Below are 27,939 nucleotides of genomic sequence, written 5' to 3'. Positions count from 1 at the left end.
ATGAATCGATTTTCAGCTCTGAAATATTTCCTGCGAAATACGTGGCCTATCGCAAAGACCGCAATACGCACGGTGGGGGCGTTTTCGTTCTGGTCAAACACACCTTAACAAGTTTCATATTTGACTTGGGGGGTAACAGCTGTGAACGTATTTGGTGCAAAGTTGTTCTAGAACATAGCAAACAGCTTACAGTTGAAGCATCTTATCGTCCTCCTAATGACAACAGTAGTCATACCTTTAATACCCTTTCTCATTTATTACTTACGGTCTCAACTGACTACTTTCTCGCCGGTGGTGACTTTAGTATGCCAGATGCGCAGTGGATTAATAAGCTGCTAGTACTTCCTTCGTGCTCATCCCTGTCGTCGGCTTTTTACGATCTTTCCGCAACGCATGGTCTTTAGCAATTCGTGGAGGGACCAACACGACGCCATGCCAATGCCGCTTCCACCTTAGATCTTCTGATTTCAAGCTCTTCTTCGTTGCTACAGTCTGTTTCCATAGTTCCCAGAATAAGCGACCATGATGCAGTGGTTGCCCGTCTCGTTGCTCCCAAGCCGTACATACCGTCACCGAAACCCAGAAAAGTTTATTTCTTTGATAGCGCAAATTACCCTCGTATTTCTGAAACGCTTGAGTCAAACTTCGATACTTTCTCAGAACAAGGCATCACTGTATCTGTCTCTGAGTTATGGCTGCTGTTCAAGGAACAACTTTTACAGCTCGTCCACTTGCACATTCCATCTAAGCTTCTTTCTGTGAAACACCGAAAAAATAAACCATGGTTTGATAAACCCATAACGGTACTACTTAATAAGAGGAATGGTATGTTCAAACGGTATAGAAAACAGCCCGATCCACTGCAGTTTTCTAAGCTTCCACAACTTGGTTGTGGAATCCAGATGAAAATCACACAAGGAAAAAAGCGGTATTTCGACTGTCTTGGTTCTAGAATTAAAGAAAATCCAAAGGTACTTCGGAAACTAGTGAAATCCAACGGTAAAGACGATGTTGGTATCCCTCCGTTAATCCACAATAGTGCAGATAAATCAAGCTGTTTTAATGATTACTTTGTTTCTGGGTATTCCACGCTAGTACCTCAACAACTTAGTCTTCTTGAGCAATGCGCTTGATGATATGCCAGATATCGCTATTCACTACTTCAGAATAGTCAGCCTTCTCCAAAAATTAAAACCACACTTGGCACCAGGTCCAGATAGGATACCCGATTTCGTTTTGAAATCCTGCGCGCATATCCTATCAAGGTATCTAGAAGTACTGTATCACAAATCTGTTGAAACCTCAGAATTACCTGAAGACTGGAAGATGGGCGACATTGTTCCGATTCATAAAAGCGGGCCCTGTCACAGTGTCATGAATTATAGACCTATATCTTTAACATCTGTGCATTGCAAATCCATGGAGCACATAATTTACACTAACAACTTTACCCAACTTCAGAACAACAGTTTCTTTGTTCCTTACCAACATGAGTTTAGAGCTGGTCACTCAAGCGTAACTCAGTTAGTGTAGTTTACCCATGATATATTCACATCATTTGACGAAGGTTTACAAACACTGCATACTATTAGGTTTATAGAAAGCATTTGACAAAGTGTCCCATGTTCTCTCACTTCATAAGCTTTCTCTTCTTGGTTTACCAGAAAAAACCTTTATTGGCTCAAAAACTACTTGACAGGTCGTTTACAAAGACTGGTAATTAATGGCACAAAATCAGAATACGCATGCGTATCTTATGGCGTTCCGCAGGGTTCCTTCTTAGGTCCTCTTTTATTTCTTATATATATAAATGACATTGGCACAGGAATCACCTCGAAAATCAGGCTGTGCGCAGACGATTGCTTCCTTTACAGAGAAATTAATGATTCCGAACGAGTTGTATTACAGACAGACCTAAATAAAATTTCTTCATGGTGTGACAGGTGGCTTATGTCCCTCAACACCTCAATATGTAAACATATTTGTTTCAACCGCAAGCGACAACCAATCCGTACACAGTATTACTTGAACGGCTCCCCTTTATTAGAAACAAGCGGAGCTAAATACTTAGGTGTCACATTTTCCGTAGATCTGACATGGAATGGTCACATTCAAAGCATCAATTTAAAAGCAGGGCGAGTACTTAATTTTATTAAACGGAACTTTTGGCACGTGCCACTAGGTGTCAAGAGAACACTTTACCTAAGCAACGTTCGCCCGATTCTCGTATACGCGTTTGTTGTGTGGGACCCGCATACACAAATTCTTGTCAATAGCTTAGAAGCAATACAGAAACGTGGGGCCCGTTTCATAACCGGCATTTACTCATTTTTAAGCAGCATGACAGAAATAAAACGGCACATATATTTGGAAGATCTTTCACTACGCCGTGTTGTCTCCCGCCTCTCTTTCCTTCGAGATACCGTCTTCAATCGCACACCACTAAACAAAGAGACTTATCTACAACCACCAACATACATATGCGGGCGCCGCGACCACTTACTTAGGATAAATGAAATATGCGTGCACAAGAACATACCAAACCCTTTTTTCTCCGTACAATGCACGAATGGAACCTGCTGCCTCCTGAACTAATTGAACTTGCTTCGGATGTCACATTCCGCACTGCTCTCCAAGCATATGTTTGTAGATAGAAATGCATTCGTCATTTGAAACTTTCTTTGATGTTTATGTTTTGCAATGTTAGCCAGCGTGCTGTGTTAATCAGTGTATCTTGTTACCTGGGTGAAACTTGTTCTTAGTACTGTCTCACGAGCTCCCTCAGAATGTAACACATGCATTATTAGTATGGTACCCATGGTCTAAAGTGTTTAACCTTTTTTAAAGTGTGCAATCTTGTATTATATATTGATTATCTGTCCTCCCTACTGTAATGCCCAGTGGGCGAAGTAGGTATGTAAATAAATAAATGAATAGGGTGCCTCGACGTCCTTCTACGCTGGCGCGGGAGGAGGACATCGAGGCACGTTAGTAACAACATGCGACCGAGCGTCCCAGTGGAGGTATGCGCAAGCAGCGCTGAAACTTCGCGCGCCAACAGCAGCGCCATGACACACAGCCTAGCGAGCGAGCAACATAAGAAAACTCCCGATACAGCTTTTTGTTGCTCGATACATACTACATACAATTGTTTTTCCCAGTGTGAAAGAATCCCGCAAATGCACGCAAATTTCCCGCGCGACTGGCCGCTCGAGGCACTCTGTGCGTATTCGAAGGCTTCGTTCACGCTCGGAAAAACACATTTTATGTAGCACGTATTGAGCAACGGAAAGCTATATCGGTAGTTTTTCATCTTGCTCTATAATTTTCTCACTGACACTTTTCATCTAACTGTAACATTTTAAAAGCTGATTAATTATTTCGGACTAATTATCTAATTAGGCGCAATTTGAAAAAATTTTCAGTATCTCCGAGAGACGACAAACCAACATTACCTCAGTTCTCTACGGCTACGTGGCATTCGCATACTTTGAAACACTGTTAAACTTAGCGGGGTTACCCTGTTTGCCTTCAATCGAATCATTGCTTTCGCAAAGCCAATGACTTTCAAGAAGCGCTCGGCTATTCCCGTACACTGGCAGTCATCGTTGATGGTTTCTGCACATTTTTTTCATATAGTAGTGGAACCAAACACCAGTCTGGGAACAGCAGTGGGTGCAAAATATAGAAAGCGTGTAGCATGAATCAAGCGTGCGATATGCGCGGAATTTCGTTTCCCCCTCTGTGTCCAGTGTTGCACCCGAATTTGTTTCTGCTGGCGTTTGTCCTGTTTTAGTCGCGCTAGTTTCCCTCGGCATGGGCATACCACGCGCTCTCACATGCGCATCATTTTGATACAAGCGCTCTGCGTATTTCTAATTTCGCATTCATCCACCGCCGCCTCACGTGTAGTAAAGAGTTGTGTAGTGCGACTTACAAAGCTTGTACCCAACCAAAACCCCAGCTACAGAAACGATAAGTGAGAATAATTAGTTGCTGCAGATTTATTGAACCTGGTCTTGCTTTGTATATTAGAATGATTATATTACGTTTTGATATGCTACATGAATTAAAAATTGACTCATGTGTTTTCAGTGTTGTCAAAAATAGCCTACCGTTTCCATTCATGTCCATCTTTCACTTATACCATCATTCGACCAAAAACAAGACATTTGGAAATTTTAATGTTTGTCCTAATAAAGTTCTTTACTACCAGCATCTTATTCTATTTGCAGGGCCTGAAGTTCAGAATTAGCTTCAATAATAAATAACACAGGCGAATAACTTTTCTTATGTGCTTAACAAGAGCATTAATGAGCTAAACTGAATTTCTTAATGGTATTCATCAAGGTGCCCTAAGCCTAACAGTTGTTTTGAACTTATAGTAGTGCACTCAGCAGGTGTTGTGATACAAACTTTATATGAGACTTTGTTTTTACTCTCTGTGTCAATGTTGAAGTTAACGATACTTTCACGCTGTGTTATCTTCAGTGCTATTGTTTAGCTGTATTTGTTAAATGCCTATTCGTGAATTATCTAAAATATGATATGCTATCTTTTGTTGCTTTTCTTATAAATTAAAGTACTGGTTTTTATTGTAAAAGGAAAATATTATGGTATGCATATGAACTTATTTGCTTATACGTTGTAATTGAGTTCTAACCATAATGTGTAACGTTTGTACCAGAGTTTGCATCACTGCGATTAGTCTTCCACTGGACCCCCAACTACCCTTCGGCTGTATGTCCAAGCAGTTTGGGCAACGTTGCGTGCTTTGCGTCTCTAAATTCAAAAATAAGAAAAAAATTGTGAAGGAACAATGGGCTAAATTGAACGGCGACACCCTTACTGCAACGTTGCGGACCATTTTAGGTTGGCCCACACCCACATTTGAAGTTGACCCAAACGAAGGTTTTAGTTGGGCCACCTCCAAATTTCAAGTTGACCCAGCCCCAAATTTCAGTTGGCCCACCCCTCCTTTAAGCTTCCCATGCATGTTAAAGAAGCCCTATGTATCTCTATGAGTATTCTTTTTATTTTATTTTTGCTTTAAATTGTTCCGCTTAAGAGCTGCCAGACACCTACACTTGCACTATCATAACAATTAAATGTCCAGCTACAAGGCACTACACTTACCGCGTGAACGGGCTGGGCGGCTCGCCGAAAGACGCTTACGGATTAAAAGGCTTCGTTTGACCAAATGCTATTGGTCAAACGTTTTCAGGTGGCGCCCACTTCGCCTGTCACGCGATGTCACAAAACCGCGTAAACTGACCGCTTCTAAGTGACCTGTATGCGCGGAAGACGTATGAATATGCCCAACAAAACTTACTTTTTTCTGAGTAACCGGAGAATGCCCCATTGCGAAAGGACTAGAAGATGGATGCCCGCCGATCACTCTAGAACTTGTTACCCAGAGCTGCCGGGGAGCATGCATTTATTTGCGCAAAATAAGAATTTGCGTGGAAGCATAATGTGAAACATTTGCATGGCAGTATAATGGTATAAGGTTCATGGTATAAGGTATAATGGTTATAATGGTTCACAAGGGTGGAGACAAAAACGACCTATCAAATTATCGCCCAATTTCTATTCTCCCGATTTTCTCAAAGTGTTTTGAAAAGATACTGTATACGCGAGTGTCTAGTTTCTGTGGGAAATTTAATATAACGCCTAACCACCATGGTTTTAAGAAGAACTTTTCGACATAGACTGCACTTCTAACCCAAAAAGAACTAATCTTAGAGTCCTTTGAGCAAAAGCTTTTCACTCTTGGCATTTTCATCGATCTCTCGAAAGCGTTTGACCGCATCAATCACCAAAAAATGATAGCCAAACTCGAACACTACGGTTGTCGCGGAAAATGTCGTGGCATAATTATATCCTACCTCAGTTCTCGCGTCCAATTAACAGTAAACAACGGACTATCACAAGTTAAACATATTTCTTCTGGCGTTCCGCAGGGAAGTGTTCTGGGACCTCTGCTTTTCCTCCTTTATGTCAATGACATAGTCTGCTTAAATAAGGTCCCAACATTTAAGATCTACGCAGATGATACCACTCTGTTCTTCCGCGCAGCACATATACGAGATCTTGAACAGCAAGCTACAAATTGTCTGCGCCTAACTCATGAATGGTCTGAATCGAACTCACTAATCATAAACACGAAAAAAAAGTAAAGCTGTATTATTTAGGCCTCGTAACAAGATTGCTTCTACTCCGTAAATCTACTTAAAGATGGTTTCGTCGTCCACTCAAATAGTTCCCGTGGTCAAAAGTCTGGATGTTTTCCTTAACGAAAATTTATCGTGGGACGAGCACGTTGAAATGGTCAGGGGCAAGTTGTCAAAGCTTGTTGGTATCGTGTCCCGACTGCGATACTTCCTACCGAAGCGTCTTAGCAAATGCTGTGCAATGCACTGTTTTCCTCAGTTGTTAATTACTGTATCTAGGTCTGGGGCACCACATCATTTACCAATATCAGACGGCTGCACAATGCTTCGGAAGAGAATTGCTCGAAATATTGTTAATGCTTCGAGATTTGAACATACCGCGCCGATCTTTGCGCCACTTGGCAACACCCCCCTTGCCCAATTGCATGAAAATTTACTATTAAGGCGGTGTAAAACAAGCATAAGACAGAATAATATATTTATGTTAGGCCTGGCAATATTGAAATGCAAGAAACTTATGTACGCTACCCGCACTGGCTTCACGTGGTTTGTGCCTAAAACGCGAATGAATTATGGTCGCCAAATGCTTAGCTACATTCTTCCACAGACGTTAAATAACGCGCTGTGAATTGATGTAAATTTATGTACTGCTGAAACATTTGTCAAAGTGCTTTGTGCTTGCTTTTGTTTTGCCTGTAATGTTCAAATACCGTTTCATTTGTGTCAATGTTGCTATTGCGAATACTTTGCACATGCTATATGATACCCTGTGATACTGCTACTAAGTCATTGTAGGGTGCGTCGACCTCTGTCAAGCCTTTCTTCTGGCTTTGTGTCGATGCACCCAACATCCTCATGATGATGATCTTGAATAAAGAATTGAATTGAATTGAACTTTTCGGCACGTATACATCACTCTGCCAACTCTTTTCTTTTTTTTCTTCGTTTTTTTTGCTGAGGATCCAATTTAGCGGGATTTTTAACCTTCCGTTATACGCCGCCGCAATTTTTGACGAGTCACCGCGAGCTATGTAAAGAGAAGCGGGCCCCAATTGCAGACGCCAGCACCACCCTACTGATCAGGATCTCTACTTTCACTATGCTGGCTCAGCACCTTTCGAGCTTTCTTCACTCGATCGTGCTCCTCATCTCTCGACAGACAAGGAGCGCTTGTCTTCGTCGTTCTTTCGGTCCCTCTATCATTCACGCGCTGTAAGTGATGTTTCCAGTGGAATACCAATTAGCCCTAACCAAACCCTGCTTTAGATAAAAAGAACTGCTCATATAGGCAAAGCTATTCGTTTTGAAAACAAAAAAAGTGACAGCCTGTAAACGAGAAGCGCGTTTGATTGCCCTTGTTAAGTAATGCTTCGCGTTACCGCCCGATGCTTGCGTCGGTGGTTACGTAAATTTGACGTCAGGAGATTGGAATAAAAACAGATTGGAATAGTTTTACGTTACAGGGCCCCGAAGCCCCTAACTATTGTATCGTCACATGGCTCACCTTAAACGAACCTTTGCTACCTAGATAATTCACATTTGCTACTTTCAAACTGAATTTATCTACCAGGCTGTTCTGCCGAAAATCCAGTAGCCGACCTGTATGTCGTATTCTCCCACAGGACAGGAAAATAGCCTTCTTTGGCTGTCGGACCTGATATTTCTGTACTCATTTTCTGTGTATAAAAAAGAATAAGTAATTTGACTGATAGTTCACTTTTTATTGAATAATTGGTCACTTCTCACAAAACCATGATCAGGTCTTCTAATTCAGTTTTATTGTAAATTTCAAAAATTACTTACTGCCAATCCCTGACGATGCTTGGACATTATAGAAATTATTAGATCCAGCTTGAGATTGCAGCTTTATGTGGCCGGGTTTGTTAAGCGGTAAGTTGAATTTTTATGCTGGACGTGAAAATTAATAATGACGATAAGGGCCTTTGTATGGATTTTGATGGTCGCGTATTCTGCTCTCGCAGCCTTGGCATAAAGTAAGGTAGGCAGTATTGTGTAAATAAATAGGTGAATAAATAAGTGAATTAATAAATATAATGGCTCGCAATAAAGTGCGGTGGTAGATGCGTACATACCCACGTTCACCTTTCTTCGATCTTCACCTGTAATTAGAACCATCAAAACAACGTCAGTCGCGCTTGGGCTCACCAAGTTACCGGAAGAGCTTCGAAAGCTTTCCTTCTAACCACCATGTGTCCGAAAGAAAGCCTAGGAAACGTTTTATTGCGCGAAAGCGTAATATGCAATGGCTATTTCGTTGCCGAACCAACATTAAAAGAAGCATTTCAATGTCGCACCGCTGAATTGATCTTATCAAATTAAAATGTGGGAATCAATATCTCAAGCATAACATCATCGCTGGAGGCTTCGCTGGCACTGCGCCGCAATATAGCTTGAATATGTTTTTTTTTCTACAAGCATTACTGAAAACAAGCTCATCTTAGCCTACTTCAGACAGATTTGGCGTACCTGAAATTAAGTTACCTTGTAACCACTTCTGGAAACAAACGATGGGTTAGGTGACTTGTAATTCCTATGAACATGAGAATGATATTAGATGATACCTTCTCATGTCGAGAATACCTAGCAATTGTCAGCAACTAAAGCTGTATTAAAAGAAAGGGGAACCAATCCACGCTGAGAAGGTCATTGGCCAGCGATGCTGTGGCATCACCTGATCCGATAGACCAATGTGACGTAGTCTTAAACTTGGTGCTGCCAAGCCTGATTACTACGCCGTTGTAAATATTGATGTTGCTGTTCCTTTCGTCGCTCATTGTATCCGCGTTGCTCTTCAAGTCTCCTGACTGCGCGTGGCTTGCTTTGAACAGGAACTGCTGCGTCTTACTTAGCCTGAGCACAACGCCGTCATAGAGGCATTACGTAATCAAGGTGTAGAGACCGCTTACGTAACTGTCATGGAAAAGATGTACAGAGATTCCACAGCTGTGTTGGTTCTACACAAGTAAGAAGATACCTATAAAAAGGGGCCAGACAAGGAGACACAATCTCTCCAATGCTATCTACTGCGTGCTTGGAAGAAGTATTGAAGTTATTAAACTGGGAAGGCTTAAGAGTAAAGATAGATCGCAGATATCTCAACAACTTTCAGTTTGCCGATGACACTGTTCTATTCAGCCACAACACAGACAAGTTACAACAAATGATTCAGGTCCTTAACAGAAAGAGTGCAACAGTGGGGCTGAAGATTAACATGCAGAAGACAAAGATAATGATAAATAGCCGTGCAAAGAACAATAGTACAGGATCGCCAGTCGGCCTCTATAGTCTGTGAAGGAGTACGTTTACCTAGGTCAATAATCACAGGGAACCCCGATCATGAGAAGGAAATTCACAGAAGAAGAAAATGGGTTGGATCGCAAGCGGCAGGCGTCGCCAGCTCCGGACTGGAGGTTTGCCATTATCATTGAAGAGGGAGGTGTACAATCAGTGCATTTTACCAGTGCTGACATATGGGGCAGAGACTTGGAGGCTGACAAAGAAGCTTGAGAAGAAATTAAGGACCGCACAAAGAATGATGGAACAAAGAACACTAGACATAACCTTGAGAGACAGAAAGAGACGGTTTTGGCTCAGATATCAAACGGGCATAGCTGATATTCCAATTGACATTAGGAGAAAAAAGTGGCGCTGGGCATATCACGTAATGCGCCAGTTAGATAACCGTTGAACCATTAGGGTGACAGAATGAGTACGAAGAGAAGGGAAACGCAATCTAGGACGACAGAAGACTTGGTGGAGTGACGAAATTAGGAAATTCGCGGGTGCTAGTTGGAATCGGTTGGTGCAGGACAGGGTAATTGGAGATCGCAAGGAGAGGCCTTCATCCTGCAGTGGACATAAAACAGGTTGATGACGATGATGATGATGACGATGATGACGACGACGACGACGACGACGACGACAACAATTGCAATGGTGAATCTGGAGACCTGTCCTGGCTCGGTTTCTCCATATCCGCGCGTTTGCGTCTCGGGCGCAAAAAAAAAAGACCGTAGCGCTTTCTTTCGGGCGTCCTTTTCACAGCGATGGCAGTAAAGGGCAGTGATGGCGTATTGAACGTAAGCACTCCTCGTTCGATGGTTCGAATAGAATGCGGACCCTTCGGACGCTCTTTTCTCTTGATCTAAGTTTTTTCTTGGCACGACACAAGCGTTGCGAGGTTTGTAGAAGTTTTATAATAGTGATACAAGGCAGAAACATTTAAACAACGTGCGAAGGTTCGTGCGCCCCCTCAAGAGGACAACGGCGTATTGGAAAAGACGACGAAATATTGGCACGTGTTTTCGCCGCGCGCACTCGCATCGCAGGTGGCCGTTGTCGGCGTCTGCAAGAAGAAGACGAGGTGAAGCGACGCTCGAGAGAGAAGAAGAAGGCCTTCCTGATCTCCCGTTTAGAACGCGGCAGTGCTTTTTATTTACCCCCAGGGCACAAGTTCGCCCACAATAAATAGTTGTATCTGGATTCCCTTAACTGTCCGTTACAATTCTGGTGGAGGTGCTGGGTAATGATTTCCAGCCCAATTCGAGTTGGAGAAAGCAGCCCGGAACCACACCATCTCAGACACAACGAGCTTACGCCTGTCCACCAGCTCACAAGCCATCGCCTAGGTGGTGAGCCACCCCAGTTTCCTCTTTTGCCGGAGCAGACTATAATAGCAGCAGCAGACAGTACAGAAATGACACCCCAGACAGCCTCAACCCGTGTCATTGTTGATCAGCCGCGAACGCCCGAGCCTTTTCACGGCGACACCTTCGAAGATGCCGAGGACTAGTTGGAAGGCTTCGAGTGCGTCGCTGACTACAATGGATGGGACGAAAACCGGAAGCTCCGCGACGTTTACTTCGCGTTGCAAGACTGTGCGCGAACGTGGTTTGAAAACCACGAAGCTGTACTCCTGTCATGGGATGACTTCCGACGGGAGCTGTTGGCCACGTATCCGAGCACAGACCGCCAGGAAAGGGCTGAAGCCGCTTTGCAAGCAAGAAGCCAGGGAAACAACGACAGCATGGCAATGTTTATTGAAGATATGTCCCGCTTATTCCGCCGGGCCGACCCGAGCATGAGCGAGGACAAGAAGCTTCGGCACCTGATGCGCGGTGTGAAGCAGGAGCGTTTGCTGGTTTGGTTCGCAGCCCTCCACGCACCGTCGCCGAATTCCGCTCCGAGGCGACAACTATGGAAAGGGCTCCTCGGCAGCGTGCGAGACGCTACAACCGCGACATGAACGTCGCCTCTATGGATGCGATGTCGGCAATGTTCGGGAACAGCGCCGAGGTCTTACGAGAACTCATAAGATCTGTGGTTCGAGAAGAGCTCCAGAGGCAACGGCTGAACAGCGGCCCCACAGCGGTCTCTTCGTTAGCAGAAGTGGTTCGCGAAGAAGTGAGACAAGCAGTCCGCGAACAGCACCCACCAGCACAGCTGCAAGTATCGTCACCGGTACGGCCGACGGTATCGTACGCCGAGGTACTCAGAAGATCTCCAGGACGTACTTTCGTCGCGGCAACTGCGTATGTACCCGAACGTCGGTTCTTGCCGTCTCCGCCGGAGACGAGATTCCGGAAGTCTGACATATGGCGCACTCCTCATAGAATCCCGCTGTGCTACCCCTGCAGCGAAGCTGGTCATCTCTACAGGATGTGCGAATACCGCAGGGCGGGACTTAGGGGGTTTTCCGTAAATGCTCCTTGCCCAAGAAACGGTGAACGCCCTTTCGAGATCCAGGAATATTTGTCAATGCGCCAAAGCCCGCAGACTTCACAGCAACACCAACCTCGGTCAACAGTGCCGCTGAGGTATCGATCACCGAGCCCGCGTCCATCCTCAAGCTCCCCAAGGCGACGCCCCCAAAGCCCACGTCGGGAAAACTAATACCGGCGACCTGTGGAGGTGAGGCCGCTGTCGACGCAAGAACGGAGCATCCAGCGCCGATTCTGAAATATAACGACGGACGCGAGAGCAGTTGCGACAAGATCGAGTGACGTAGCTTCCAATTTATGTGTGTTTATAGACGGCTGCGAAATTACTGCTTTAGTAGACACAGGCGCAGACCATTCCGTTATGAGCAAAGTACTTGCCAGAAGACTGAAAAAAGTGCTGACTCCTTGGAGAGGACCGCAAATTCGAACCGCCGGCGAACACCTTATCAACCCGGTGGGCAGGTGAACTTCTAGAATCGGAATACGCGGCTTTACATACGTCGCCAGTTTCATTGTCCTATCAGAATGCTCAAGGAATTTATTTATTGGAATGGACTTTTTGCAGGCAAACGGTGCAGTTATCAACTTGCAGGAATCCTGTGTGTCGTTCTCAACGAAGCACGCCATCGCGACGTTCGAGTGTGAAGAAGAATTCCATGCGCTTCAGGTTATAGACGACGACGTCATGATACAACCAAGATCCAGCATAGCTGTCGCCGTAAGAAGCACCGTATTCAGCGACAATGAAGGAATAGTAGACAGTAACACTGGGCTCTTACTCGAAAAAGGGATCTGTATGGCAAGGGGTCTTGTTCGGCTGCGTGACGGGTGTTCAAATGTCTTTCTGACAAATTTTGGAAATGAATTCCAGCATGTTGCGAAGGGAACCGTCATTGCCCGCCTTTACGATTATGAACAGATTACGAATTTGAGCTCTTCCGATGCTGCACTACTGGAGTCTGACAACGTAGACTCCATACTCTCATCAGTCAACATCGAAGCAGCACTATCACCGAGCCAGAAGCAGCAAATAGAGAACCTTGTACGAGAATTCGCCTCGTGTTTCTCAACGACATCGAAAGCCCAGAGAACATCCATCGCCAAACACCGCATCATTGTCGATGAGGCTGTGAGGCCTATTGGCCAGCATCCCTACCGAGTGTCACCGAAGGAGAGAGAGATCATCAGCAAACAAGTCGAATAAATGCTTAGAGATGACATAATTCAACCATCGACCAGCCCGTGGGCTTCGCCTGTGGTGCTGGTAAAGAAAAAGGATCAGACCTTGCGCTTCTGCGTTGATTATCGGAAGCTAAACATCGTCACAAAGCGAGATGTCTATCCACTTCCGAGGATCGATGACACCCTCGATAGACTACGCGATGCGAAATTCTTTTCCTCTCTCGACCTCAAAAGCGCATACTGGCAAATAGAATTGGACAAACGGGATCGTGAGAACCCAGCATTCGTGGCACCAGACGGACTATACGAATTCAAGGTACTTCTGTTAGGCCTCTGTTCCGCACCTGCCACCTTTCAGCGGATGGTGGACACTGTGATCTCCGGGTTAAAGTGGCAGTCCTGTCTGGTCTATCTTGACGATGTCGTGATTTTTTCTACCACCTTTGCTCAGCGTGTGGAACGACTAAGGACTGTGCTCAAAGCTATTAGTTCAGCAGGGCTGGCGATAAAGCCACAAAAATGTCGCCTCGGCTTCCATGAGCTCATTTTCCTCGGTCATGTGATTAGCTCCGAAGGCATCCGTCCTGACCCTGAGAAGACAGCAGCAGTAGAAAAGTTTCCTAGACCAACCGACAAAAAGCCCGTTAGACGATTCCTAGGACTTTGTGCCTATTACAGGCCTTTCGTCAAAACTTTTTCGAAGATTGCCGAGCCGTTCACGCGATTAACAAAAGAAGATATGCCTTTCGTATGGCACAGTGAACAAGAAATTGCATTCAATGAGCTGCGACGGCGACTTCAAAACCACCCCGTCCTTGCGCACGTTCATCAGGAAGCGGAAACAGACACCCACACAGACACCAGCAATATAGGACTCGGTGCCGTCGTCGTTCAATGGCAAAACGGAAAGAAAAGAGTGATTGCATACGCTAGCCGCACTCCTTCAAGGGTTGAAACCAACTATTCAGCCACAGAAAAAGAATGCCTCGCATTAATATGGGCCATAGGAAAATTCCGACCATACTTATACGGTAGACCATTCCGCGCAATCAGTGACCATCACTCATTGTGCTGGCTTGCAAACCTGAAAGATCGTTCTGGACGACTTGCTAGATGGAGTCTGAGGCTGCAAGAATACGACATAACGGTCGTGTACAAGTCAGGTCGCAAGCAAAGTGACGCTGATTGTTTATCACGTGCTCCGGGCGAATCTGCTCTTGTGAAAGATGGACATGAATTTCCGTTTCTTGGAGCCGTGACCAAATCTGAGATGGCTAAACACCAGCAGTCTGAAGCCGAGTTGCTTCTACTCATCAGGCACCTCGAGGGACACCCCGTCCATGTTCCGCGAGTTTTCTGCCGGGGATTGTCATCGTATGTGATGAGAAATAGCGTCCTGTACAAAAGAATTTTTGAGCACAGCACAGAGAAATTTCTACTCGTCGTTCCTTCAGCTTTGCGATCGGAAATCTTAGAAGCCTGTCACGATGACCCATCAGCAGGACACCTCGGAGTGAGCAGAACGTTCGCCGGAATTCATGCTAAGTACTACTGGCCAAAGCTATTGAATTCAGTACAGCATTATGTACGAACATGTCTGGATTGCCAAAGACGCAAAACGCCTCCACTAAAACCCGCAGGCCTCCTTCAACCAATAGAACCCCCAGGAGCCCCATTCAAACAAGATGGAATGGACTTGCTTGGTCCCTTTCCGACAACGTCATCAGGGAAACGATGGATTGTAGTAGCGACCGATTACCTAACCCGATATGCCGAGACATCTTCTTTAATCAGTGTAACAGCCGTTGAAGCGGCTGAATTCTTTGTCACCAAGATAGTATTACGACACCGTGCCCCTGCAATTATTATCACGGACCGAGGAACTTCATTCGCAGCCGATTTGACGCAACCAATCATGAAATTGACTCATACCAGCCACAGGAAAACAACTGCCTATCACCATCAAACAAATGGGTTAACCCAGCGATTGAACAGGACGCTGACCGATATGTTGTCAATTTACGTAGACTTAGAACACCGTACATGGGACAAGATCCTACCCTATGCGACATTCACCTACAATACCGCATTGCAAGAGACCACTCAAGTAACGCCATTTCAACTTGTTTTTGGTCGAACGGTTACCACACCCTTGGATGCAATGCTGCCTGTCAGCGAGTGTACCGAACAGAACCCTGACATCAGCGACTTTACACAGAGGGCTGAAGAAGCACGTCAGCTGGCGCGACATCATTCAACAAAGGCAGCGCACCGACGTGGACCGTTACAACCTGCGGCGAAGGGAAGTCGAGTATGCACCAGGCGACAGAGTATGGGTGTGGACCCCCGTGCGGACGCGCGGCCTGTCCGAAAAGCTTTTGCGCCGTTATTTCGGCCCTTACCGAGTACTCCGCCACATCATTCCCCTGAACTGCGAAGTTACGCCAGAAGGACAAGTGAGCTCATCACGATGCCGGCGTCGCACAGAAACTGTACATGTGGTCAGACTAAAGCCATATTATGACAGGCAGTGAATATTCGACCAAACATCTTTTCTGTGCCATATACCACTTAAGTATGGACAACAGCTTGTGCACAATTTAGTCGCTGTACGCATCGGGACGATGCCTTTTGGAGGGGGGATAATGATACAAGGCAGAAACACTTAAACAACGCGCGCAGGTTCGTGCGCCCCCTGAAGACGACAACCGAGTATTGCAAAAGACGACGAAATAATGGCACCTGTTTTCGCCGCACGCACTCGCATCGTAGGTGGCCATTGTAGGCGCCTGCAAGAAGAAGACGAGGTGAAGCGACGCTCGAGAGGGAAGAAGAAGGTCTTCCTGATCTCCCGTTGAGAACGCGGCGCCTTTTTATTTACCCCCGGGCTCAAGTTCACCCACAATAAATAGTTTTATCTGGATTCCCTTAACTGTCCGTTACAATAGTATTTCAACAGTCCACATCAACTTCGTGCCCTTCTTTCAAATGTTTTTAGTGCCCTTTTTTCAGAATTTTCTTTTTTATCTGTCACATTTAACGTTTTCAGGTTTAGATTCTTTCTGGGAATGTGTCTCTCTAGGGTGACATCCTTTAAAGCAGCAGTTTTCTTTGCCTCTGCCGTATATTTTCGCGGTGGACGTAACTGTTTCGTGGCTGGTGGAACGAGCTGTGAAACAAAGGCCCAGGGAAAGGACGCGTTCTCATGCGCCATCAAGTAGAGGGAAGAAGGCCGGGAGGGGGGGGGGGGGCGTCGTGCTGTCGTGCTGTCGTTCTGAACTCTCGCAGGACAGAGTTCCGGAAAGGGTGATAAGGAGCGGAATGGGAGAAAGAAAATTAAATTCTGGGGTTTTATGTGCCAAAACAAATTTCTGATTATGAGGCACGGCGCAGTGGAGGACTCCAGAAATTTCGACCACCAAGGGTTCTTTAACATGCATCTAAATCTAAGTACCACGGGTGTTTTCGCCTTTCGCCCCCATCGAAATGCCACTGCCATAGCCGGGATTCGATCACTCAACCTCGTGCTCAACAGCCCAACACCATAGCCAGTGAGCAACCACGGCGGGTCGGAACGGGAAAAGGGAAAGCCTTTCGCTCATTTGCTCGTTCGTTTACTTGCGTGTTTCTTACTTCGGTCGGTCGGTCATTCGTTCCGGCTGTTCGCTTACTTTTACAATCATCGCCAATAGTTTCTGCATAATTCAGGTGAATTTTATGTTCTTCACAGTGATTATTAAGGTGAAAGCCTTTGATAGCTCATGGGACGGAGATTTGACCATGCAGCGTTATTGCACTAACATTCAATGACACTAAATTTCAGGGTCGAACCTACGACCTTTGGCGGCAGTCGAACCCACGACCTTAATTTGGTGTTAAGTAAGGAAACGTGAATGAAGGCACACTTCCTTAGGATCTACCTAATTAAGGCAATCGAACCCACGATATTTGGGGTAAATTAAGGCGAATTGAAGTACAGTTGAATAAGACAGTGTTAAGGCACTCGTACCCACGAGATTTGGGGGGGGAGAAAACAAGTAAAAGGAAGTAACAACGCTGTGAAATGAGAACGTCAAGTAATTCAATAAACGTGTCGTAAGCGCGCAGGCTTTCGACTTCATCCTTTTTGGGATACGCTAAAGTGGCCTTCTTCTGGTGACAATTTTAGGTGACAATAAAGCAAGAAATATACATTTAATGCTTATGCATGCGAGAAGAATGCATAAGGGAAATAGTTTTATTTCCTCTACTGGCTGCGTTTCTAATTAGTTTATAGTTACTTTTCCTAATCGACAAAGTCGATATATACGGGATGGTAGTATTCTTTCTTCCTATAACGTGATACGTGATTAAGGGGATGAAATTAATTAATTTTCGAATACTTACAATTGTAAGCAGGTTACGATTGAGACGGCAAGCTCATCGTCTGAAGCACTTCCATTATATGGTATCTCCTTTCTTATGCGTTGATGCAATGATATTTGATCTCGCATTTGATATCACGTTATGACTTTCTTGTATAATGTGTTGCGAGATCAAACCAAATCAGACAGTACCAATTTCGCCACTAGCAAGCTCCTCAGAAACCACTGAAGGCAAATGCTGCAGCCGTGACATGAATTTATGAATTATTTATTTTGTCATCAATTGTTTGAAGCATAAAACGGCCTTTTGTTGATCAAAATTTAATTTGGTGTAATGTTTTCACTTACGAGTTGAGCAGTTCTTGAGGAAGTACAATGTCTTGTAGACGGCTGTTTCGTTCACCGGGTCCACCCGTGCTTCAAAGTTGTTGAATTCCTCTGAAAGACGATGATTTATCATTGCTAAATACGCTAAGCGAACAGTGTGGACTTATTCTAGTACAAAGGATTTATTATACATTATTGCGACCGCGTTACATTTGCAGCTACAAAACCTTTTAAAATGCGCTTTTGATTGTAGGCATCCACTTTTATGAGCGGCGCCAACACTACTTAAAGTTTAGACAGACAGAAATCTGGGCAAGATAATAAGGATTGATCGCACGGAAAGATTGCCGTAGATAGAGAAAAATAGTCGGCGATTGCATTATACTTCTTGTGTCATGTTCGTACCATGTGTTTGCCTCTGCCCTGCTACAGAATGCTTGATTTCCTTGTACGCCGCATAGGACAATTAGAGCATTGTCTTCGGTGCCTCTACTATAGAAACAGCCTCCGAATGTACAGGTAGCTTCGCTAGCTTCTGTTAAGCCTAAGCAGCCAACTTCCCCTGTTTTCCCTGTTAGCCTATTGACAGTTCAAAGTATTTGTTTACTTTGAGCTCAATCAATAACAAAAATTAGATTACTAACTCTTAAATTGGCGATTTAGATGAAGAGACCTTCATTGGAGAAGTTGTAGAGCTTGTTGAAAAATATCCAAATGATTTTTATCCACTGGGAGCGCTACCATGATTTTATTATTGCTGGCTTCAAATAAAGCACGCGAGCTTTCAAAACTTTCACATGTCACCATAGGTCCTTGAGCGCAGCAACATTAGCGCGCCTAAACATGCTCCCGGCGAATCCATTTTAAACAGTGCCAAAAAAACACACCGACAACGAAAAGCACAGGACCAACGAAGTATGTATAGGCTGCTCGCCGACGCCGTATCTTACGACCGTGGCGATCAGAAAAGCAAAGGAGATATTCAAGTGCGAGAAATCGGCACAGATGCCAAACTCGCACGGACCCGCATAAATACATGCGCAGGGCGTCCGCGTCGCTAGCTCTCGCTTTGTAGCCAATAAACGTTGTCCACGAATAGATCTTGGCTACGGCCCTGACATTTGAGAGCGAAAGCCATTTGACACACACCTTTTATGACTCGTTTGATGACTTCGTAGATGTACTGCAGGTTCGCGTAGCGGTATGGCCAGAGGCCTATGCCCCGGTTTTCACCGCTGTGGAAGTAGTTCTGGTTGCAGATGGAGCCGTACGGGTTCGTGCAAAGTGCCTCTTTCGTCAGGTGTTGGTCGATATACTGAGCTAAACGGCAGTGTAATAGAAAATCAGTAAGTACACTTGTGCCGTGGAGGAAGGAAATAGCTAGGAAAGAACATTGCCAAACACGATTAAAGCAGGACAAGTGGGTCCACCACGTAATCCTCACGTAAGAGCACGCGGTACATTTTACTGCTACCGCTCTGCAGGCAGAGCTGGGCATTGATACGGCGATACGGCCGGTCACAAGTACCAGATATGCTCGGCCAATACGCCGAGTCTCAGAGGTAATGTGTTGGGCGGACACCGTGAGGAAAACGGTGAAAGGTATGGCTTGAAAAAGAATTGACTCCACAAGGATGGCGGCGTGGCGTAATGCGCCCTTCTAGCATATTTGATAACTCCGTGCGTAGTGCGAAGTTACAAACGAGCTGACGCGATGTATCACTAAAAAAATGAAATGCCAAGTGCTTTCAAATATAGAGTAACCGATGCGGGTTCGATACAGTCAGTTCCACACTGCCTATTGACCCTTCTCGCGGCGATCCCGCCAGCGCTACCATGTTTGATCACGTGGCAGGGCGTCCACTGCTTGCCTCATCTACCACCGTGTTTACAATGGATGTGTATAACGCCGTTGCGGCTAAGCAAAGCTCTGTTTCGGGAGATAGCGTTGACGTTTACCGGGTGGACGACGCGCGAAGCTTTGACCACACTTTCAGAGAACATGTAAAAGCGCTTTCGGAGCTCATTAAACAGTTTGCAAACGGCGCGAGCCATAGGCGTCGACTACAGGGGGTTCTTCCAGGCCCGAGCCCCCTCCGGAATTTTCCAGGGGAGGGGGGGGGGGTGATGCCGAAGCCCCCAGTCCTAAAATATCTTGCTGTTCCCCACATCATTTGAAGTTCTTTATTTAGTTGCCACTACCTTCTGATCTAAATTTTCTTCTCATCTATATCTAAATCTCTGTGGGCGCGGACATGCATGGCCATTAATTCATATTTTCGCATTATTTCTGCAAATCTTGATAATAGAAGGATAAGCACATAAAAGCACCTGCGGCGGCTACCTCATCTAAATTGTTTTCACTTCAACTTCTTGTTTTTCGATTTCCACTGCGAACACCATTTAAACATACAATACATGTATATATTACACAGGACAAAGTTTAATATATTTTTCAAAGAAAAGGAGGTAGCCAAAAAACAATTATTTTAATGGTATGGGTAGCCTTTGCCTAGAGAATTAATATGTATCTCAATGGTAACCTCGCTTTGAATTGCTTTGCGTGTTTTGTTAAACCTGAAAAAACCTGTAGAGTTCAATCCTTCGGGAGAGCCTTTTATCAACGGCGTGGGAAATTCACGTGAATGACATCTGTCTCAGTAGTGCTTCTGGTTCCAATGCTCAATGCTAACGGTTCATGAAAAAAAAAACACTTCTATTGATTTACATTTATTAGGCATGCAAAAATCGACACTTGTGTACAGAGTTCATAAGTATGTTTAATTCACATAGTAACCGAAATGACGCCAAGCCTGATTCACTCAAAATCAGAATCAATAGCAGTCATGGCCAGCAGCGCATATACTCTTGCTCTCAGTAAAGCAACAAAAATTTTTAAACGGAGGCTGCAGTTTCGTTGGAAAGGCGGAGCATTAGTAGCGCAAGCTTAGTATAAAACAATTAGGCCAAGAAATATCACACCACCGAAAGCCGTCAGTCTGTTGCTTATGCGAGGGGACTGAGGCTGTGAAATTGAATTGTCTCCTACTAGGAGGTCTTGTGTGTGCTCATATAAGGCCGTCACTTTAGTAAACTATTCTTCGAGGTCACACAAAGTTTCTTCAGGTGCAACAGTTATTAAAGGTAATTTGCTGTTACCGATAAGGCGACGGTGCCTCCATGGTCGCTAGCGTCTTTTCCTGCCACCGCTTCTCTTGATACCGGCGGTTCATTTGATGCCATAGTTCAACCAGTCACCGATTTCTGTGCTAAGAAGAACATAGTGGTGCCCAGTAGCATTGTGTCCATGACCAATGGAACGATGTTTTTGTGGGCACTAAACTGTTCTGCCGTGCCCGTACTAGTAATTCCCAAACACATGAAGCTCGCTGTCTTCGACGCCTACGCGTAATGTTCCGTTACGGTCGTCAGCGACGAGACCAACTACCCGAACGAACAACCTATTTGCCCCCTTGAACGGAGAATTCGGAGCATGATCAGCATGTGCCTACGTTCACGTGAATGTGACGCCTTGATATAAATGCCATCCCGACATGTTTCCACGTTTGACTTCTTCCAAGGTGAAAACCGTACCACTCTTCCATGTTCGCGCATTCACCATAGCACTGACAGCGGCTCAGCTCACCCTATCCAGCCGAAGGCTTATCGATTTTCTTCGTCGGAAGGGAAGATTATTGCAGAGCAAGTGCGTCGGATTTTCAAGAGAAAGCGTCATCCAAGAGCCCTCGAGCCCATGGGCAGCGCCAGCTATGTTGGCGAAGAAAAAAGATGGCTCTGGGAGGTTTTTCATTGATTAGAGGCAGTTACACACGGTCACAAAGAACGACGTGCACCCGCTCCCATGAATCGATAGCGTAATGGACTGCATGCCTACTGTGTCCTTGTTTTCGTCACTCGATTTCAGGTAAGGTTATTGAAAGATGCCTATATATACCACCGATAGGGAGAACTTGTAATACAGAACGGTTTGTTCGGACTTATCGTTATTTCCTTCGGGCTTTGCAACGCGCCCGCCACTTTTTGACAGATTCATGGACACAATTTTTCGTCGAATAAAATGGGAGATATCGCTGTGTTTCCTGGCTGGTGCTTTCATCTTCGGACGTACGTTTCAAGGGCAAAACTATCGCTATGGACTGGTTGTGGATTGCGTGGATAAAGCTGGCTTGATTCTCAACTGCCGAAAGTGCCGGTTCGGTGAACGCCACACATTAGAAGATAGAGGCAGTCAGCGCCTTCAAACCACCACAGTCTGCACGAGAGCTCCGTAGTTTCCTTGGAATATGCTCATATTTCGGCCGCTTTGTTCCAATATTCGCTGACATAGTGCATCCATTCACGCATCTGTTGAAAAAATATGTACCCTTCGACTGGACACAGAAGTGTGAATTGTCATTCGGTCAAATCAAGTTCCTGCTCACATCGAACCCTATACTGCGTCACTTCGACCCTTCTTCTTCATACTGACGCCAGCGGGATAAGCATAGGAGCAGTGCTCGTACGACGACAGAATTACGCAGAACACATTGTTGCTTATGCCAGTCGTTGTCTCAGCAATTCTGAGCGAAATTAAACTCACACGAAGCAAGAATGCTTCGCCGTTCTTCTTGCTGTTCAGAAATTGCGCTGCTATATTCCCAGTCGCTCACGAAAATCATCATCGACCACTCTTCTTTACGCTGGCTAGCAAGTCTTCGAGATCCGTCTAGTCGTCGTGCACGATGGGCTTTACGACTGCAAGAATGTGACTTGTGGTAGTTTAATAGAAGTGGCCGCCTTCATGCTGGCACCGATTGCGTTTCTTGCCGCGTTACCATGCATCTGTATATATATATATATATATATATATATATATATATATATATATATATATATATATATATATATATATATATATATATATATATATATTGACACGTGTACTTATCGCTATCGGGCGACCACGTTTCGCCGCCGACCACATGCTATCGCACAGCGCGGGACGCGCCTGCATGTATCCGTAGTTTCTGGAAAGTTATCGATGCTTCTATCCGCTGTCTGTTGTCGCCGAACCTTGTATTATCTGATTTCAGTTGTTAAAAGTAGTGGTTATATATATATATATATATATATATATATATATATATATATATATATATATATATATATATAATGAGAAGCCAACAAACACTGACACCAAGTACAACATAGGGGAAATTGCATGTGCTTAATAAGTGATATAAAGTAATGATAAATTAATGGAAATTAAAGTGGACGAAAAAACAACTTGCCGCAGGTGGGAACCGAACCCACAACCTTCGCATGTCGCGTGCGATGCTCTACCAATTGAGCTACCGCGGCGGCGTTTCCCCATCCACTTTCTTCGGTATTTATGTGTACTAGTAGAACCCTGGGAGTGTTAGCCAGCGCCCCCACTCACAGACCTTGGCGGCGGACGTGGAACGTCTTTTTTGCCGCAGGCGTCACGAGAACGTGATCTTTTCAGGTGACGGCAACTGGTCAATAAACCCACATATGCTACCTGAAGGCATCAATGTTGCCGGATTCGAGACCCTCGTTATGTAATAAACGAGAAGAAATGGGGTTAACCGAGGGACCCGATAATTATTAGTCATATAATGAGAAGCCAACAAACACTGACACCAAGTACAACATAGGGGAAATTGCATGTGCTTAATAAGTGATATAAAGTAATGATAAATTAATGGAAATTAAAGTGGATGAAAAAACAACTTGCCGCAGGTGGGAACCGAACCCACAACCTTCGCATGTCGCGTGCGATGCTCTACCAATTGAGCTACCGCGGCGGCGTTTCCCCATCCACTTTCTTCGGTATTTATGTGTACTAGTAGAACCCTGGGAGTGTTAGCCAGCGCCCCCACTCACAGACCTTGGCGGCGGACGTGGAACGTCTTTTTTGCCGCAGGCGTCACGAGAACGTGATCTTTTCAGGTGAAGGCAACTGGTCAATAAACCCACATATGCTACCTGAAGGCATCAATGTTGCCGGATTCGAGACCCTCGTTATGTAATAAACGAGAAGAAAGGGGGTTAACCGAGTGACCCGATAATTATTAGTCATATAATGAGAAGCCAACAAACACTGACACCAAGTACAACATAGGGGAAATTGCATGTGCTTCATAAGTGATATAAAGTAATGATAAATTAATGGAAATTAAAGTGGATGAAAAAACAACTTGCCGCAAGTGGGAACCGAACCCACAACCTTCGCATGTCGCGTGCGATGCTCTACCAATTGAGCTACCGCGGCGGCGTTTCCCCATCCACTTTCTTCGGTATTTATGTGTACTAGTAGAACCCTGGGAGTGTTAGCCAGCGCCCCCACTCACAGACCTTGGCGGCGGACGTGGAACGTCTTTTTTGCCGCAGGCGTCACGAGAACGTGATCTTTTCAGGCGACGGCAACTGGTGAATAAACCCACATATGCTACCTGAAGGCATCAATGTTGCCGGATTCGAGACCCTCGTTATGTAATAAACGAGAAGAAATGGGGTTAACCGAGGGACCCGATAATTATTAGTCATATAATGAGAAGCCAACAAACACTGACACCAAGTACAACATAGGGGAAATTGCATATGCTTAATAAGTGATATAAAGTAATGATAAATTAATGGAAATTAAAGTGGATGAAAAAACAACTTGCCGCAGGTGGGAACCGAACCCACAACCTTCGCATGTCGCGTGCGATGCTCTACCGATTGAGCTACCGCGGCGGCGTTTCCCCATCCACTTTCTTCGGTATTTATGTGTACTAGTAGAACCCTGGGAGTGTTAGCCAGCGCCCCCACTCACAGACCTTGGCGGCGGACGTGGAACGTCTTTTTTGCCGCAGGCGTCACGAGAACGTGATCTTTTCAGGTGAAGGCAACTGGTCAATAAACCCACTTATGCTACCTGAAGGCATCAATGTTGCCGGATTCGAGACCCTCGTTATGTAATAAACGAGAAGAAAGGGGGTTAACCGAGGGACCCGATAATTCTTAGTCATATAATGAGAAGCCAACAAACACTGACACCAAGTACAACATAGGGGAAATTGCATGTGCTTCATAAGTGATATAAAGTAATGATAAATTAATGGAAATTAAAGTGGATGAAAAAACAACTTGCCGCAAGTGGGAACCGAACCCACAACCTTCGCATGTCGCGTGCGATGCTCTACCAATTGAGCTACCGCGGCGGCGTTTCCCCATCCACTTTCTTCGGTATTTATGTGTACTAGTAGAACCCTGGGAGTGTTAGCCAGCGCCCCCACTCACAGACCTTGGCGGCGGACGTGGAACGTCTTTTTTGCCGCAGGCGTCACGAGAACGTGATCTTTTCAGGTGAAGGCAACAGGTCAATAAACCCACATATGCTACCTGAAGGCATCAATGTTGCCGGATTCGAGACCACCTGTCGGATTGTCGGATTGCCGGATTCGAGGTTCGGTTCCCACCTGCGGCAAGTTGTTTTTTCATCCACTTTAATTTCCATTAATTTATCATTACTTTATATCACTTATTAAGCACATGCAATTTCCCCTATGTTGTACAGTGAAAGATCGTTAATTCGAACTTCAATAATTCGAATTTATGGATAATTCGAACTGTACGATTTGGTCCGGCCAAGCTCCACAGAAGTCTATGTATAAAAAAGTCCGTTAATTCGAACGCGAGAAGGTTCCCTCACGGATAATTCGAACTACGCTCACCTGGCACACGGCCAGAGAAACGCGCCTACTGCCTACACACAAGGCTGTGTTGCCTCCGAAACGGAGAGAACGGCGAGAGAAGGCAAAATCTGAAAAAAATCTAACCGACGCGGGGTCAGCCAGAAGCCAGTGGCGGCTGCCGCCTCTCCGTTCTACGTAACCTCCAAGACTTCTTGCCCGTTGCGAATCTCGGAGGCTTTGCAAATCTTGTACAGCTGCTAATGTTGTGCGGAGATGGCACGGCAAGCGCCAAAACACAGCGAATCAAGTACGTCGCAGCTGCGCTTGCAATCAAGAACCAACGAATCAGGGCCTTCGCCACCTTCACATGTTCAGCGTCTTTGTCTCGGCAGTCTTCATCGGTTGTGCACCTCTGTTTTCAGCTTAGGAGGTATCGGCCATCGCGAATCATTCTGATAGTGTTAAGCCTCGGCTAGCGTTCGTTTCGGTGGACATCGGTGGTGTGGCACAGTCGGACCCAGAGCTTCGACTTGAAGATGGCGTGTGCCCGCGGCACACGCCATCACTTTCTGACACGCCAAATTTCTGACATGCCCTACTGCTTCGAAATCGCAGTGTACTGTTGCTCTCCTTCACTTTCGTTAGTTCGAACTTTCGTTAATTCGAACTGAAGCGGCTTCCCCTTGCGGTTCGAATTAACGAGCTTTTACTGTACTTGGTGTCAGTGTTTGTTGGCTTCTCATTATATGACTAATAATTATCGGGTCCCTCGGTTAACCCCCTTTCTTCTCGTATATATATATATATATATATATATATATATATATATATATGTGTGTGTGTGTGTGTGTGTGTGTGTGTGTGTGTGTGTGTGTGTGTGTGTGTGTGTGTGTGTGTGTGTGTGTGTGTGTGTGTAGACAGCTGTAAAGCCTCAACGGTTTATATCGCAGCTCGCGTGCTGAAGACTATGACGCTGATGAATATATACAGATGAAGACGATGAAGGGATAAAATAATGCTAACACAATTTCCCCCGTGCGTAGAACCGGCCAACCTGGCTGCTGGTTACGCTAGTTATGGCGGGAAATTTAACGCCGTATGAACGGCTTTAAACGCGAAACATGCACAATCTCTGTGGCACGGCAGCGGCCGTCCAAAGGCGGAACAACTGGAGTGACACGATAGTTAACTGGCGAGGTTTCTTCCCGAACAATATAAGGCCCGATAACACGGGACTGAAATTTCTCGCACAATTCAGGAGCGCGAACTGGGGTCCACAGTAGCACTTCGTCTCCTGGGTAGAAGGAAACGACATGATGAGATGCATCATAGCGAACTTTGCGGTCTTGTAGACTGGCGTCGGTGTTGAGGCAGGCAGGTTCGCGACACCGGGCAATGCGCGAAACGAACTGCTCACACACTGATGTGGACGAAGGCACGGGGACACCGAAGAAAGAAACTTCGAGGATAGTGAGCGGTTGGCGACGATACACAAGGAAAAAGGGCGAGTACCCCGTAGTGGGTTGGACGGCCGTGTTGTATGCGAAAGTGACGAATGGTAAAATGGCATCCAAATTGGTGTGGTCAGGGTTGATGTACACAGATATCATGTCGGACAGCGTGCGATGAAAGCGCTCTGTGAGACAATTAGTTTGAGGGTGGTAGCTGGAAGTCGGTTTATGAATGGTATTGGACGCACGGAGAACATCGTCGAGAAGTTTAGAGAGAAAAGTCCTGCCGCGGTCACTCAGAACGACACGTGGCGCTCCATGCCGTAAAAAGATGGCTTCCAAGAAAAAGGCTGCAACCTCCTCAGCGGATCCCGAAGATAGTGTGGCTGTTCCTGCGTACCGTGCGAAGTAGTCTACAGCTGTGACGATCCATCGTTTACCGCCGGTGGTAAAGGGTAGCTGTCCATAGAGGTCGATACCAACGACTACGAAAGGAGCTTGAGGACACGGGACAGGTTGAAACAGTCCAGCTGGAGGTGATGTCATCATTTGCGGTGTTGGCAGAGCGAACAGGAAGCCACGTATTTCGCTACGCTGGTTGCAAGTACAGGCCAAGAGAAGCGGCTGAGAATTCGCTCATAGGTTTTATGGAAACCATAGTGACCGGCAGTGGGATCGTCGTGAAAGATCTCCAATATCTGGGCCTGAAGTGATCGGGGGAACGACAGGAAGCCAACGGTGTCCTTCGGGATGAAACACGTACCGGTATAATATCGAATTTTCGATCTTAAGTTCAACTGCCGACGGAGCCGAGCGTGAGGTGTGCGAGATGATCCGCGAATACGTTCCATAAGGGAGTGGCAGTAGGTGTCATTACGTTGGCTAGAGGCAAACGTATGAGAATGGCTGGATGGGAGCCGGTCGAGAGCAGCGAGCGAAGGGAATGCAGGCGATGCGCCCTGCGGTTTCCTCACGAAAGGTGGTAAGGAACCAGTATT

At 45.6% G+C, this 27,939-nt stretch overlaps 1 protein-coding gene across 9 annotated transcripts in view; it reads right to left on the bottom strand.

Annotated features, from left to right (window-relative positions):
- LOC135918500 (uncharacterized) overlaps positions 1–27,939 on the bottom strand; it is a 349,800-nt gene that overhangs the window by 220,099 nt on the left and 101,762 nt on the right. For 7 of the 9 annotated variants that reach the window (XM_065452107.1, XM_065452109.1, XM_065452112.1 and 4 more), the window contains 3 exons: positions 18,937–19,107; positions 17,809–17,898; positions 8,267–8,293 (listed from right to left, as the gene is read on the bottom strand). In XM_065452107.1, coding sequence (XP_065308179.1) covers positions 8,267–8,293; positions 17,809–17,898; positions 18,937–19,107 — 288 coding nt within the window. The remainder of the gene's footprint in view (positions 1–8,266; positions 8,294–17,808; positions 17,899–18,936; positions 19,108–27,939) is intronic. The other 2 variants (XM_065452111.1, XM_065452113.1) reach the window with 1 other exon arrangement.

This window comes from Dermacentor albipictus, chromosome 7 (genome assembly GCF_038994185.2).
Source record: "Dermacentor albipictus isolate Rhodes 1998 colony chromosome 7, USDA_Dalb.pri_finalv2, whole genome shotgun sequence".
Classification (NCBI taxonomy): Eukaryota; Metazoa; Arthropoda; class Arachnida; order Ixodida; family Ixodidae; genus Dermacentor; species Dermacentor albipictus.
The sequence above is the reverse complement of the archived record's forward strand: the minus strand, read 5'-3'. Positions and strand labels throughout refer to the sequence as shown.